This window comes from Balaenoptera physalus (assembly GCF_965194825.1).
Source record: "Balaenoptera physalus genome assembly, chromosome: 6".
In the NCBI taxonomy this organism is placed as follows: Eukaryota; Metazoa; Chordata; class Mammalia; order Artiodactyla; family Balaenopteridae; genus Balaenoptera; species Balaenoptera physalus.
In genome coordinates, this window is record NC_138885.1 from 101,138,258 (window position 1) to 101,153,895 (window position 15,638).

The window sequence follows — 15,638 nt, forward strand, 5'->3', positions numbered from 1 at the left end:
AAAGCTCTCTTCATTGGCCTTCACTACCAAGCTATCCAGACTTTAGTGTATCTATTTTCCCCATACTCACTCATCTTACCAACATTGACTCTTTTACACATAATGCTCCTCCCATATAGCATTTTCACTAGAAGAAAAATGCATTTATTTTGATCTATTAAAAATTACAGAAGTCTCACCTGTAATCCTTCCCTCCATTAGTACGTAGACAGATTCAATTTTAGTCACGCAAATAGAACTGGATTGGAGGACAGAAGCACAGGTATAAGTCAAACAGATAAATATGTCAAATGTCTTAATCAGCTAGGTTCTTTTGATACAGCTGGTTCTCTAAAGTAACAAAAGAATGGATTTAGAACTCTATCTGTTAATACAGAAACTTGAATTTTGATTCCGTCAAACGCCTTGCAAGTGTAAGATAATGATCAACGAATTTATTGACTACATATCAGGCACTGTTCTAATTGCATTATTTCATTTAATCCTTACCACAACCTAAGAAAGTCAACAATTATCCCAATTTTATAGGTAGTAAACTGAGGCTCTGAGATATTTAGCAACGTCCTTGATATCACATGCTAATGCATGACAGAATTGAGATCAAACCTGAGCAGGACTCCAGAGCCTAGGATGTTTTATATTTAGCCCCTATGCTATATATAAGTGTGTGTATATGTGTACACACATGCACACACACACACACACACACACACATATATATATATTATATATATATGTGTTTAGGGATGTGGAAAGGTGGAAAGGTGAATTATATAACATCTGGAGGAAATCAGACTACATGTAGTAGACACTTCCAGCATAGTGACAGTATTTGATAAAGGGATGATAGTCCCATCATCATAGAACTAGCACATTTGATAAAGGTTTCAACAATATTAGTAATAAATAGATAAGCACAGGTACAAAAATATCGCAGTTGAACCCCTTTCACTATAAGGAAGGAAGGAAGTCAGTTTTAGTAAAGCTTCTTTGTGGGCAAGAACTATTTCAAGACACTACACCCCAAACCTTTTTATTTATAATATCAAGTTGGATTAACAATTTTAGATTGAAAGACAGTCATGATACTTAAAAAAAAAACAACCTGAATATGCAAGAAAAAATGTGAATATGCTAATTACCAGCTTTGAGCACCTGCCTATCTTCTGCCTATAACTCCTCCTAAATTTTTTTTTCTTTATTTTAATTTTTAGCTTCTTTTGCTATTTCTGACTGACATGTGTAGCTGAAGAACTTTATTATACCTGCCTAAGTTGTATAATTTTGCTCTTTTACTGGCTAGAACTAAGTTGAATTAAGTTTTGAATCCTTCTTTCAGTGATTAGCTTAAAGAAGGCAGCCATCCACTGCTTGTGCTGTACCATGTTAAATCACCAAATGGAAAGTTTCCGCCATTTATGATGACTGCTTGTTCTTTTGCATTTCATTCAGTTTGGGCAGTTTTCCCAGTATGGTCCATTTTGCTCTCTGGTGTTTTTTTGTTTTGTTTTGTTTTTTTGCACAATGCTGCTATTTATGTTAGCAACATAATGCTTGACTGTTTAAAAGGACTCTGTTTTCATCCATTTTAGATGTTCAAAAGTAGGGGATATGACCACTGTGATACAGTTTACACCATATATGTGGCTAAGTTTTGGATTTATTTCTCTATTAATGATTGATATAAACTTAATTTACTATGGATTAATGTGCAAGTTATTCAGAACTTGCTTTTGTCCACTATTCTATAGGCTCATATGTTGGGGGTTTTTTTTAACTTTTAATTCTGATAATATTAATATTCTCTTCCCCCTTCACTGCCACTTATTGCTACAATCAGTGTAGTAAAAAAAGAGGAAAGTGTGCTTTTGAAGGGTCTAATTTTCATCTGAACATCACTATGTTCAATGTGATAAACTACATCCATTGGTGCGTGCTGAGGAGTCATAGGTGTGCCTATAGCTTAGGAAAACAAGCTGGGGCAAGCCTGGTGAGTTCCACTTGGGCATTCAAGTGCTAAATTGAGCTCAGTAAAGTTGGCCATTTCCCTGCAGCCACAAACTTCTGGCAGATGTAATAATGCAGGTGTCACCTTAGCTGGAACACTCCCTTTGAATGTCCTCTCCTACACACGTTAGTTTCTATTGACTTTTTATTTAACTTGTTCACGAGGCATGGCAAAACCAGACAAGAACGTTTTGTGCTTGTATTTGATTGAAGTTTTCTAGGGAAAAGTGTCACCTAAAAGTCATTAAAACTTAGGCGTAACTACTATGTATACAACAGATAACTAATGAGAACCTGTTGTTTAGCACAGGGAACTCTACTCAATAATCTGTGGTGACCTAACTGGAAGGAAATAAAAAAAGTGTGGATCTATGTATATGTATAGCTGATTCACTTTGCTGTACAGCAGAAACTAACACAACATTGTAAAGCAGCTATATGCCAATAAAAATTTTAAAAAAACAAAAAAACTTAAGCTTAAGACAGAGAAGGGTCAGTACTTTACTTTCTAATGATAATTTATACTTTTTGGTAGAAAAAATTAACAATAAACAATTAGCCTTAAAAGGTATTTAATATAGAAGCAATTTAGAGAAAAATATACATTTCACTATATATAACATATAATCACATGTTATAATTTTTATGATCCTTTACTATGATATATGCTTGTGATACCATTTGCTGTTTTCTCCACCCCAGTCTGTGAACCTTCATATATATTTGAACATATATATATACACACTAAGTGTATATATATATATACACACACACACACACATATATACGTACACACACACACTAATGTATATATATATGTGTGTGTATATATATATATATGTATATACACACTAAGTATTTGGGTGTTTATTGTTTTGAATGTAGAATGAGAATAGAGATGGTTGGACACTTTAGTGGAACCCATTGATCTGATTTGCAGAAGATAGGTTATGTCCTCTGACTTCACTATCAACTCACACTATATTTATAAGTCTCAGTTTCACCCTAGTTTAAAAAATATATATTCTCTTATTTTACTAGTTAGCCATGCTGCTAAGATGAATATATATTATGTATAAAGTAATTGACTCTAAAGGAAAACAATTTTATTAGTTACTACATATTAGTATCCTATGGTTTGTCTTCATACCCTAAACCACTTATCTAATAAACCTCTTCAAGAATACTAAATATTGGACCTTACATAAAAAGGTTAATTTTTCTTCTGGAAAAGAGGAACATTACTGTGGGAATTTCCATGCCCATGAAATAATGCCAAAAATACATTTTATTTTTAATTTGTTTTTATGTTCCATGTGATATTTTAGGCAATGCCACAGATTTGACAAGCCTCTATTAATTTTTCTAACTAATAATTTATTATATCAGGTATATTGTGAATAAAATTTTACATCAGATATTTAATGTTCTGAGAACCCTCATTGAATTAATTATTTAAACAGTGCTTTCATCGTTTTAACAAATAATTATGCATTTTGAAAGTGTGAGAGAGAACTTGAGTCTGGCATGGGCAAGATGCATGTTTCACCTAAAATGTTTTCAGAGTGATGTTCACATCAAATAAATATTATATATTTTCTGCTTATTGATTCTTATGTGTTCGATAGTTCCCAAAATCTTAAGTTGGTTTGAAATAACATATACTCATAATTTGTATGTATGTATGTATCTATTAATAGCCAGGATTTAATAGATTATCCATATGTCAACATCTGTGATCTCAGCATGATAGGTTGTGTATTTGCTTGATGACATTTCTCTTTATTAGGAGCTGTTATTAGACCAAATGATATTGTTAGTTGCCTTCAATGGGTTTGTAATCTATTTTTGAAGGTTTGTATACACGTAGGTATACATAAGACAGGATGCTTTTAATGGACCAACAAGCTCTAAGATCTTTGTGCACTGTTATCTCATATAAGTCACAGTTTAAGAGTTCTTAGAAGGTATGCAACCCTACCCCATATTTTATAAACAAACCAGTGACTCAGAACATTTAAATAAATTTTTCAAGATTTCAGGGGAAGTTCACACTGAAGCCACGATTTGAGTTCAGGACTTTTGGAATACAAGGATAGCATCTTTCCTTCAATATATCTCTATGCCATGGCAACCAAGGGAAGAGAAAATTATAAATAAATAAATAGGAAGACACTGTCAACAATATGTCATGGTTTAGGGAGAGCAGAGAGGGAGAGAATTGAGCAAGTCCACCAAATTTGATGATGGGGAGGAAAGTGTAGGAGCTAGACTAAAAGAACCAAATGTGCAATGAGAAAGAAGTAGGTAAATGGATGAATTGTACTCAGGAAGTGACAAATCGTGTTTGCTATTATTTTGTTATATTTATGCTGTATTTCATAAAAATGAGAATCTTACTATAAGGAAATTAAGGCTGTGAACAGAAATTAAAGTGAATACTATCTACCTATTTGCTCAATGTACGTTATAGTTGGAGCCACACAATTTCATTCATTGTTCTGTAATTATTCCATACTAGGAGGATCCTCCAATTAATCTGTAAATTCCATTAGGGCAAATTTTAAATACCATGTCTTAATATACTTTTATTATAAGATTTTCTTAAAAGCGTTTGCTGATTTGTGTGAATGAAGAATGGACTTCACCATTCTAAAGAATAGTGTCAGTTCTGAAACAGATAAGAATGATTTTCAGTTCTCTATATACTATATATTTTCTTGGAAATTGACCTTGCATAGAGTAAAATCTCAATAATATTTGTATGATAATATTCCCATTAAATAAATAAAAATATTTTTGGTAGAAAGTGAAAATCAGAATTTTTCAGTCATGCCAAAGAAGGGAGATTGGAGTGGAGGAAAATATATTACAATTCCTGGTTGCTCAAGGGACCCACAAAATTATTAATTGGAAAATGTGTAGTCCAAAATATAAACTCTGGGGACTTTCTAGTGGTTAAGACTCTGTGTTTCCAGTGCAGGGGGCATGGGTTCGATCCCTGGTCGGGGAAATAAGGTCTCACATGCTGCACAGTGTGGCCAAAAAATAAAATAAAATAAAATAAACAGAATATAAACTCTGTGTTGGAAGACACTGGAAATCAGCATCTCTAGGTTTTCATTTTTTAAGTGACTATATATTTACTAATTAGCTAGAAAGTCTCTGAATGACTATTTTCTAATAAAAGGGGACATATCTAATTGTTTTTTATAGTCAAATAGAAATTATATATACTGGGAACACTATAATACTTACATGGACATTATAAACTCTATTGCCTGTTGAGAACAAGCCAAAATTTACACAGTTCTTTTTTTTTTTTTTGTCCGTGCCATGGTTCCCTGACCAGGGATCAAACCCGCGCCCCCTGCAGTGGAAGTTCAGAGTCTTAACCGCTGGACTGCCAGGGAAGTCCCTACCTAGTTTTGATTTTTAAAGTTATCTAAGTTTTCAAAATTACAAATTTCTAGAAAACTTTCTATGAGAAATATTCATAAATATGTGCAATGGTAGTGCAGGCTCTGAGTTAATTAACCAGCTAAGAAGATTAAGGCGAAAAATATATAATCATAACACTTATGGTACAGAGATTTGTATTTCTCTGGTGACCTTAAGGTGAATTTCTGTTATAATACAGGTGGAAAATAATCGCTATTCTATTTTTGTAGGTGGTGAAACTGAGTCACACAGAGCTGTGTGTCATACTTTATGTCCCACCAGTCAGAGGAAAGCAAGAAATCTAACCCAGGGCTTCTGCCTTCAGTTCTAGTTGCTAACCCTTTTCAAAAGCTTCTTTGTAGAGATATGACTTTTAAATCAGACAGCTGGAGATCAGCTCCTCCTTAGCTGTCAAGTTGTGAGCTGCGCGTTTCCCTGCCTGAATTGTTGACCCCACTTAGAGCAGAAGCCTTGTTAAGAGATGTGCCCTTCTCTAAACCCTTGTGAGGAAAACGTGGGGGCTGGCACGCAGAAAGCCTTGGTGAGTCACCTTTAAAAGATGTTAACAGAATTTTCAAGAGTATGGAGAGCTAGCATAAGAATTTTCTTTTTAAATTTTTCTGTATTTATGAGACAGTATATATATGTGTGTGTATATATGCACACATACATACATGTACATATATTTTTTTCTTTAAATAAAATGTAAATGCCTTATCTTCCATGTTAATGCGGGTGTGAGTTAAAAGCTCCTGAAGTGTACAATGGAAATTAAATGTAGACAAAATAGTCTGCCTGAGCTATAATTACAGACGCTTGATAATCACTCACTGGCCCTCAGGAGTTTTCACCTTCTCATTCATACCTGAGATGCCTTTATGGGCGCAGAACCTCTGCTAGTGCCCTGGGAACCGCTAGATGCCTATCTCGAGGAGTGAGGCAGTGGCCTTGCCTCCCAACAACGGAGTAAACGTCTGGGTGATCATTTATGCTTTGCAGGGTATACAAAGTATGGTGGGCCTCACCCCTCAAGGTCTGGATACAGGAATGCTACAGAGAGAGGGAAGAGACTTAGAAGAGCTGAGGTGCTGAGGCCACGTTTAGGTGACTTGCCAGTTTTGTTCTGTTAAACTCCTCGTGCTTCTTTTTTTTTTTTTCCTTTAATATTTATTCTTTTATTTGGTTGCACCGGATCTTAGTTGCGGCAGGAGGGCTCCTTAGTGGCAGCTCACCAGCTCCTTAGTTTCAGCACGTGGGCTCCTTGGTTGCAGCATGCATGTGGGATCTAGTTCCCTGACCAGGAATCGAACCCGGGCCCCCTGCATTGGGAACATGCAGTCTTATCCACTGCACCACTAAGGGAGTCCCCTCCTCTTGCTTCTTCTCCTTCTCTTCCTCTTTCTCCTCTCTTGTCTCTGCTCCTTCCCTTTTTCCTGTCTTCTGGCATTTGCATTTATGAAGCACTTATTACCTACTTTGCACTGTGCTAAACACTTGACACGTTTATTATTTCATTTAATTGACGAGATTTTTTTTCTCAGCATAGTTGAAGCCTGACTTTAGATTCAGTCAGTGATATTGGCCTATCTCGGGTTGAAGTAGGCAGTTAAGCACTATTTGCCTATGTAAATATAGTAATGATAACCTAATGGCCATCACATGGCTGTGTTGATATTGCCCATACTGCCTCATACCCTACCTACCACCTATCTTTAGCGGATGGTCTGGTTTAATTGACCATACTTTGCTCTAGGTAACTTGAAGAGGGAGCTACTCACTCAGTTCTTGAGTATATAGTTTTTAGTATGAAATAGATGAGAATTTTTGCTATCTGGGTATTATATGTCTTCTTCTGAAAAACCCTCAGTGATAAAGATTTTTGACTTCCATGTACATAGTAATCCTCAAATTAACATAGATCTAGTGTGACATGTCACCAGGAATTTAATTCTAGAATTTTTCTACATCTGCATTTTTCTACATTTAATTCTACAATTTTTCTAGAAATGGCTTCTTATTTTTCCCCTTTCTAGAAAAGGCTTACATTTTCTCATTTAAGAACTAGAAAAATTTGGTGAAAAATTATTTCTACATAAGTTACATTTAGGAAGAAAAAAAATCTATGCAGTAGTTATCAGTAGATAGGCTTCACTTAAGTAAAGAATTTTAATAAGATTCTAAGTAATAGTTTCTAAAAGTCAAAGAAAGTTACACATTTGTTATACATTTGTTGCTTGGACAACATGTGGTATTTGGAAAACTACTCTGTCGAAACATGACTTGCTTTAAACAAAGATGATGGAGAAGTTTTAAAATGTAGGACTTCCAAATAAACTTATTATGAAATAACAAATTTTAAAACATCAAAGAATGCTCATTCAATGTCAGTTTTCTAGTGGGGCCTTATACAATATTTCTTTTTATCTGCTGGATTTAAATTCTGGATGTATAACAAACCTATATTCATGGAAAAATCCAGGATTTTGCTTACTGAATACATCCTCTTAATTTTTGAAAAAGAATACACTGAGTGTATTTAAAATTATAAATAAATTTTCTAAGCAGAAATAACAGAAGCAATATTCCATAGTATAGACTTTGCCTTTTAGCTCAATCTGATCAGGTGAAAGCTATTTCCTTAGTAGAAGCATGCTCTTTTGAATGTAGCAGAACACTTTTTTATATACTAATGGACAAGTCTTATTACTGTGATTAGGTGGTTTCCATTTGTTTTTCATCGTTAACAATCAAGGGCAGAGAAAGAGAGTCACAGCATTCTCAACTAGAGATTACTGAGATACAAAATGTGATTTATTAAGGATCAAAAATTATGATTAACCTAACCTATATTAGGTTATTTCCCCCATTTTCATTACTTGGTATTCATAGAATATAATTATGATGTTATAATTATCATATATTAATGATGTATATAAATGAGCTTACCAGATTAAAAGTTATATAACAATATTTCTGGATTATTGGAATCACTAAAGATTGGTTAAAAATGAACATAGGATTCAGGAATTTAAAAATTGCCTACTTAAAAATATCTACTGTATCAATTTCTCATAAGGTTTTCTTCTAGGTTTTGATTTTGTTGTTTGTAATAGCCTTTAAGGTGAAGTATAATTTTAAGTGTGTCATCCCTTGAAAATCAGCACTTGCAATTTTATAGCATTATTGTGATAGTGCTAAGTGAACACAGATCCTAATAAATACTTTTCATACTGTCATGGTTTCACATGAACATCGGATCACTGTCCCGGACATGAGAGATAAAGATCAAGGTTTTCTTTAACTCTTCCAAAGACCTCATTGCTGTACAGAAATAAGGCATGGTGCTCTCAAAAATTAAGAGAAAATAGTAGTACTTACCCTATTTCCTGGGTTTTATCCTTTGCTTTTTTAAATGCTGCTGCTGCTTTTGAAAAATGTCTTTTTCATTTCTGTCAAGGAAAGAGGTAACAACCTGTCTCCTTGACAGAAAAAATGAGAAGATAACTTCTCCACTTGATTGCATTATTGTGATTGTGGCATGGTCTTGAACCCGTGAAATGCCAAAAATAATCAGTGAAGCCCTGTAAAACTCAGGGGAGAGGCTGGTGAGGGGTCTTGGAACAGAGCACATACATCTTTCTCAGTTCTCTTTCCTTATTAAAACTGGTGTCATTACTGAACATCAGGCCTAGTGTTTTTCTTAGCTTCTGCCTTTTGGGGGATTTTTTAAAAGAAGATATTAATAAAATTGTAAGCCCATCCCATAATTGTGGGCCAAGTGGAGTGCTCATTTTCACATTAGAGTTTGTGCAATCTGGAGGGAAATTTGTTTAGTATTACTTGTGAGTTGGTGGATCAGATAAAACCAGTCAAGTGGAAGAGAGGACTGAGAGAAGTACGCGGGCTCCCCTGGTAATTGCGAAGCTGCAGGCGTTCCTCCAGTCAGTTAATAGATTGCCCCAGCTCCTCTGTGCCAGGTGAAAATTTCCTCATTAAGGGGAATTTATTCCATTTCCTTTTATCATTTATTATTGAAGACTAAGTGTGAGTGGCGGAAGCTTCAGAGATGACAGGGTAGGGTAGAATTTTAAACAACAACAACAAAATCTACATCGGAAGTCGAGGAGAAAGAGGAGAGAGGCTTGTATTGTTTATAAAACGGGGAGAACACATGAGAGACTTGTCGCTGTAGAAGCTGAGCCATCCTGTCTAACCATTAAAAGGTGATGTCAGGGCGTGTAAAAGTCTGATCATCTATTTTTAAGATGTTTTTCCCCCTCTAAAATTTCAGACTGTCATTTTGTGCTGCTAAGTAGAGAAAAACTGAAGATTATGAAAAGGCCAGGCTCACGGCTATTTGGGTTTCTGTGTTTAATTGTTTAGAATCTATTATGCAATGATGAAAGTGTAACCTTTGAAGAGTTTTCCCTTGAACTCTGAAAGCAAGGAAAGCTGGTAGGGGAAGGAAAATTTGTATATGTAGTATATTTTAGAGGAACGGTTCTGAAATATGGATTTAATGTGTTCATGTTCAAAGGAGTAAAGATAAACATACTAGTACATTCAAATACATATCAAATAACAGAAGGGTAATTTATTTATTATACATATTTTAACACTGTGTTCTTTAGTGCAATATGTTCCATTCAGCTGAGCACATTTCTCTCTTGGTATAATGCTTCCTCGATTTACAATATAATATAAATGGAGCATTTCCTATTGAGGTTTCAAAAACAGTTTTGAATTACAAATTCAGTGTTTATCTTTCTTTTAGTAATTATTCTGTTTTGAGTTTGTTCCAAAGTAAGGTTTTCATTTTCCTTTGAAAAAAATAGAAATATTATAGCCCTGTCCCTAAAACAAGCTTTTACCTAGCTTGATATAAAAAAAAATCTCACTCTGGTGGGAATTCCTTTTAGCAGACAAAATGGGGGCACTCAATATGGGCAGATAAAGATGAGGAGCATATATCTAAATCACATTGTTAAATGAGCTTTATGTTCACTTAAGATTATTCATCTTGTATTTGACTCTGAAGAGGTTTAACCTTATCTAAATCACTGGCGCAAAGCTAATGAATCATGTCTTCAAACTGTCTCTTCTCTTATTTTATTATAATGGAACTCAGAATAAAATTTTGTATCAGAACAAGTAGGGAATGAAGTGAATTTTCTTCTGTGTGTAATGACATGCCAGCCAACCTTGTGTTATGCAGAAACAGTGGAGAGAGTGAATGAGGGAAATAATGGAGAGCGGCCACCTACGTCCTGTCTTGGAGTTAGGGGTACCCCACAGAATTAGGACCATGGTCAGTGTGGGAAGGAATCTAACTTGTCTGTGTCTTTGTAACTGCCATGGTGGGTCAGAATCAACGTCTCGTTTCTCAGGGAGGAGGATTGCAAACTGCTTTGCACTGTTTCATAAACATGTCTAAAGAGTAGAAATTAATAACCAGAGAAGCCATGAATGAAATACTGTAGAAGATATATTACTTGGAACTTCATAGGAACATATCTATCCAATATTTGCATTCAAATTGAAATAGATGAACATGAATATATTCATATGCCATTCCAATTTAATACACCCTAATTTTAAGACGTTTAAATATCATATCATGCTATTGATCTAGTTATTTGAATATTGAGTGAAAGTTAAATCAGTTTTTGGCTCACCAAGAAAATATTCTGAGAATCAGCTTGTGAGCTTAAAACATGCACTTTGTAGGTCTAGCTTGAAGCATCTGTTTTAGAACTCTCACCTGAGCGGGTGCCTATGGAGAAGTAGTTTTCACCCCCATTCTGAAACTCTGTCATTCATTATTTTGTGTTACTGTTGCTTTTCTCAGCATCCCCTTTAAATAATGAAAACTCTCTGAGGTAGGTATGCTATGGGGAGCAGTAATGATTGAGTTAGTCTTAGCTATTTCTTTGCCATAGAGCTGAGCACAAAACTAATTCACTTTACTTTTGTATGCACAAGGCCAATTCTATCTATCAGCCTTCCTTTTTCTTTTTTTTTTATTTGTTTGTTGGTAAGAGTCCAATTTTATTTGGTGGGTGGAGGAGGAAGTCTGTGTATATTTGCTGGAGATGTCTTTATATGCTCTACTGGACTCTTTTGGTGGAAAAGAATAAGAGGAATTATGCATATTTCAGCAATAGAAAAGACTGCATTGCTGAATGTGGACAAAACAAATGCAAATTTACTGCATCCCTAACAGAAATTTGAGGCATCTAAATGGTTTCTTTTTTTGTTTGTTTAATACCATTATGTATACTTTTTATTTAAAGCAATATAGCAGCCTTTGAAGAATTGACTGATCCTCCATATAATAAGAAATAAAAAATAAATCATTCAAAGCAAAAAAAAAAAAATCTCACCAGAAGAGTTAAAGATAAGTACGTTACTTCTGGTTATCTTTGGACTTGAAGAACTTGCATTTGTGCTAGTCCATAGTCATAATTATAGGTGTGATTGTTCTTTTCAAGGCCTGTTTCTTATGTGTGTCCAGACCATTGCTGTTCAGCGTTAGGATTTAGTCATTTTAGTTAGTGTGGTTGTTGATATAGAAACATAATATAGGTTTTGCCTCAGATAGTTTTTTGCAATAATAAAGAAATGTCTTATTGAAAATCTATTTATTTGTGCTTGTTTTTCCTTTTACTGCCAACCCACAATGATGGGAAAATGTTCTGGCAGGTAGCTAAAAAAATCTACAGGGAAGAATTGGCTCAATGTTGTATGCACGGTGTTTTTCCACCTAACTCAAGCTTCATACCTGTGTTTGTAATAAGATTGCAGATCACAGAGAAAATGTGTAGCCTTTCCTCATACAGGTAAACATGATTTGAAACCATCCAGGAAACTCATGATTAAGAAAGAACATCATCCAAAGTTTTAATTTAGGAAAATTGTTTATTTGTCAAACACTTCCACTTTGAGGCTGAATGCACACTTGCACATAAGCAAATGAGCAATTGGTTTAGGAATATAGTCTTGGCAAGGAGAGTAGAAATATGCCTTTATAAAACAAATAGCAACAGCAACAACAAAAAAATCTTTCCTCTGCTTTCGTCTCAAACTTTTTTTTTTTTTTTTTTTTTTTTGCAAAACTAAAGGCAAACGCCATAAATTTGGGTGTTTCAAGAAGCTCAGAAGCTCAGCAGTCACCTGCTGGATAAAGCCTTTCCAGACTTCCCCAGTAGGAGCTGGGAGCACTTCCTCACGGCACCTCTCCCTGTGCTATCAGAGAAATGGCTATTTGTTTGCCTTCTTATATACTCTGATCTCCTTAAGTGTGGAGATTTGATATTTTATCTCTCCATCAAAATACGTAGGACAGTGCTCTGATACACAGAGCACTTGTTCACTAAATGTTAAAGCACTAATGAAGGAAATGACAGTGAGTGTTGCCCCGCCTTCACCATCCACAATGTCCTACTAACTCTTTCCAACTACAAATCCTCAGTATGTTCCTATGCCTGCCATGCCTATTGCTTCCTCACATTACTGCGAATGCAGTTGCCCTTGCCTTGTCAACTCCTTTCATCTGTATAAACCTGAACTTATTTTATGCTTCTGTTCTCATCCCTCTACTGCCATAGTATTTCTCAAGTGCATCCACTCATATTGTTGTCTCCTTTCTCTGACCTCACATTGCACTACACAGCTTATCTCTTCACAAAATGTTTGGAATCACTCTCTATCACTGCATTGCCTCAAATACTGTTTTGTGTCGTCTTGAGCAGCACTGTCTAGTAGAAATTTCTGTGATGATAAAATATTCTATAATCTGCCTTGTCCAATATAGTAGCCACTAGTCTGTATGGCTATTGAGCACTTGAAATGTGACTAGTGAAAGTGTGGCTCTGAATAATCTAAAAAATTTTAAACTAATTAACATCTAAATTTAAATAGTCATGTTTGGTTAGTGGCTACCATATTTGGTAGCATGTAGGTAGCACAGTGCTTGGCACATAGTAAGTGACCAATAATACTTAATAGACTGTGTTCAGGAATTTGACAGGAAAATGTGTCGTTCTGAGAGAATGCTCATCAAATACTTGAGAAGACTGAGAAATCAAAATGGGAATAGGAAAAAAGAAATTAAATTCACTAGGAGAAATAATGGATTTGAGAGACAAGACAAAGTAGGTACCATAGAGAAAGTGAATTGATTAGGAAGACCTGTAGCTTCAGAAATCCAAACTAACACTGATATAAAAAAGCCAGAGAAGTAGCTATTAAATGAACCATCTTGCTTCTTCTGTAAACTCAGAATATGAGTTAATTATATTAAGAAGATTGAAGGATAGAATGAACAAAATGCAGTAGGTTTAATTCAACTGCATTCTATTAGTAGAATTTCAATGAAAATGTTTTATTTATTATTAGATCTCTGACAACACACTGTTATATTTTAATTTCATTGTATTGACTATCAAATTGTTATAGCTGAATTTTATCGTATCGACTATTGCTTGAAACAGCTTGGCCACAGTTATTTGGTTAGAGACGCTTTTAGAGTAGTATTTAATTCTTCTGTACCTCGACCCTTTGCAAATTATTTTGTGTACATTTTGAATTCTAGTTATAAGCTGATTTCAATAACTTCTTTGTCTTTTCTATAAAGTAAACAAACTCTAGGGTTACAGTTTCCTTCATTCGTGTAATAAATATTTATTGAATGCTGTCTGTGAGCCAGACAGTGTGCTAAGCTTTGGGAATAATCTGGTAAATGAGCCAAACGTATTCTTTGCCCTCATGGAACTTGAATCTAGCAGGAAAAATGTCTGGTTGCTGAATAAAAGCTAACAAACATTAAAAATATCAGGAAATGATACATGCTAAACGGTATGATTCCATCTATGCCCCTAGCTCCTGTAAAAGAGTCAGTTAAGAACCCAGGAAGATCTGTGTGGGTTAGGGCAGACTAAGAAGGCTTTGAGGATGAGCCCTGGCTTTAGCTGACCTATGAAGCTGGGAGCTGGAGAGAAGATGGGTAGGTGACAGGAATGTCAAAGGCATTATAGGTGAGAGAAATAACGTGAATGGTGTCTACACTGTGGAAATGAGCATGGGGAAAGTGAGGAGACAAATCTGGCTTCAGTGGAAAATAATCATAAAATCACAGAACTATCTTCTCAACACAGACAGATATGTAACATTAGTAAACAGAGACAGTTTATGGAGAGGATACCCAGTCTGATGCCATGTTGGGATGCGCAGATGAAGAAATTCTCAAAGCCCATAAAGACCTGGAACACAGGTCAGACACTGGAGAAGGGGCTACGGATTTGGGAATCATCAACTAGTTATGTAGGATAACTAGTCATTATGAGCCAATGACAGTGACTAAATTTTGGAAGGGAGAGAAAGTAGCCAGATGTAAGCAGGTAACAGAGGATAGAGCCTTGGAGAAAAAACACAGTAAATTGTTGTTGTAATAAAATAGGGTGAGAAGCAACTTATTGCCAGAGAAAAATATCTTTAAAGAATGGAACATCAAAAGGGACATATGCTGAAAGACTGAGAAAATGAAAATTAAGAAAGACTCCTGGATTTAAGAGGTTCTGATTATTTTTGAAAGAGCAAATTCATTAGGACACTTGGTGCAGAAGTCACTTTTCAGGAATTAAGAAGAGAAGAGGGTGCATAAGGTGTGAAAGTGGGAAACCACATGTTTGAGAAAGTCAGTATTGCAAATAGTAGACTTCATAGAGGCTAGACCATTTAGTTGGTTATTCGTGTATTTTTAAAAGGCAGGAGACCTAAGTATGTTGAAGTTGGAAAATAAGGAGCCTCTGGTGATTTTGAAAGTGAATAGTTCACTGCTTCTTACTGTGTTTGGTCTAAACTTGAATCCTCTTTTTCATTAAATTCTAGTGAGTCCATTAAAGAAGAAACCCTGAAAAAGGCAAAGGAGATTGGGTTCTCAGACAAGCAGATTTCAAAATGCCTCGGGCTGACTGAGGCCCAGACAAGGGAGCTGAGGTTAAAGAAAAACATTCATCCTTGGGTTAAACAGGTAAAGGAGAAAAGGAGTTTTTCTTTCTTCCCAGGATTCCTTGGGTGAAATGTAGGCACCAATTCATAGAGCCATTTTCAATAAAAAGGGGTGGAATTCAAAAGTGATTTTACTTTTTCAATTGATGCCCATGATGTCACTTATTTTATTCAGCACAGGA

General features: G+C 35.2%; 1 protein-coding gene and 1 long non-coding RNA gene across 2 annotated transcripts in view; both read left to right on the forward strand.

The window, feature by feature from the left end:
- The window catches only part of LOC309663438, a 237,947-nt gene that overhangs the window by 107,911 nt on the left and 114,398 nt on the right, over window positions 1–15,638 (forward strand). The window lies entirely within an intron of this gene.
- Window positions 1–15,638, forward strand: part of CPS1 (carbamoyl-phosphate synthase 1) — a 141,542-nt gene that overhangs the window by 75,659 nt on the left and 50,245 nt on the right. The window contains exon 22 of the mRNA XM_082466953.1: window positions 15,337–15,478. Within this exon, the coding sequence (XP_082323079.1) occupies window positions 15,337–15,478 (142 nt within the window). The remainder of the gene's footprint in view (window positions 1–15,336; window positions 15,479–15,638) is intronic.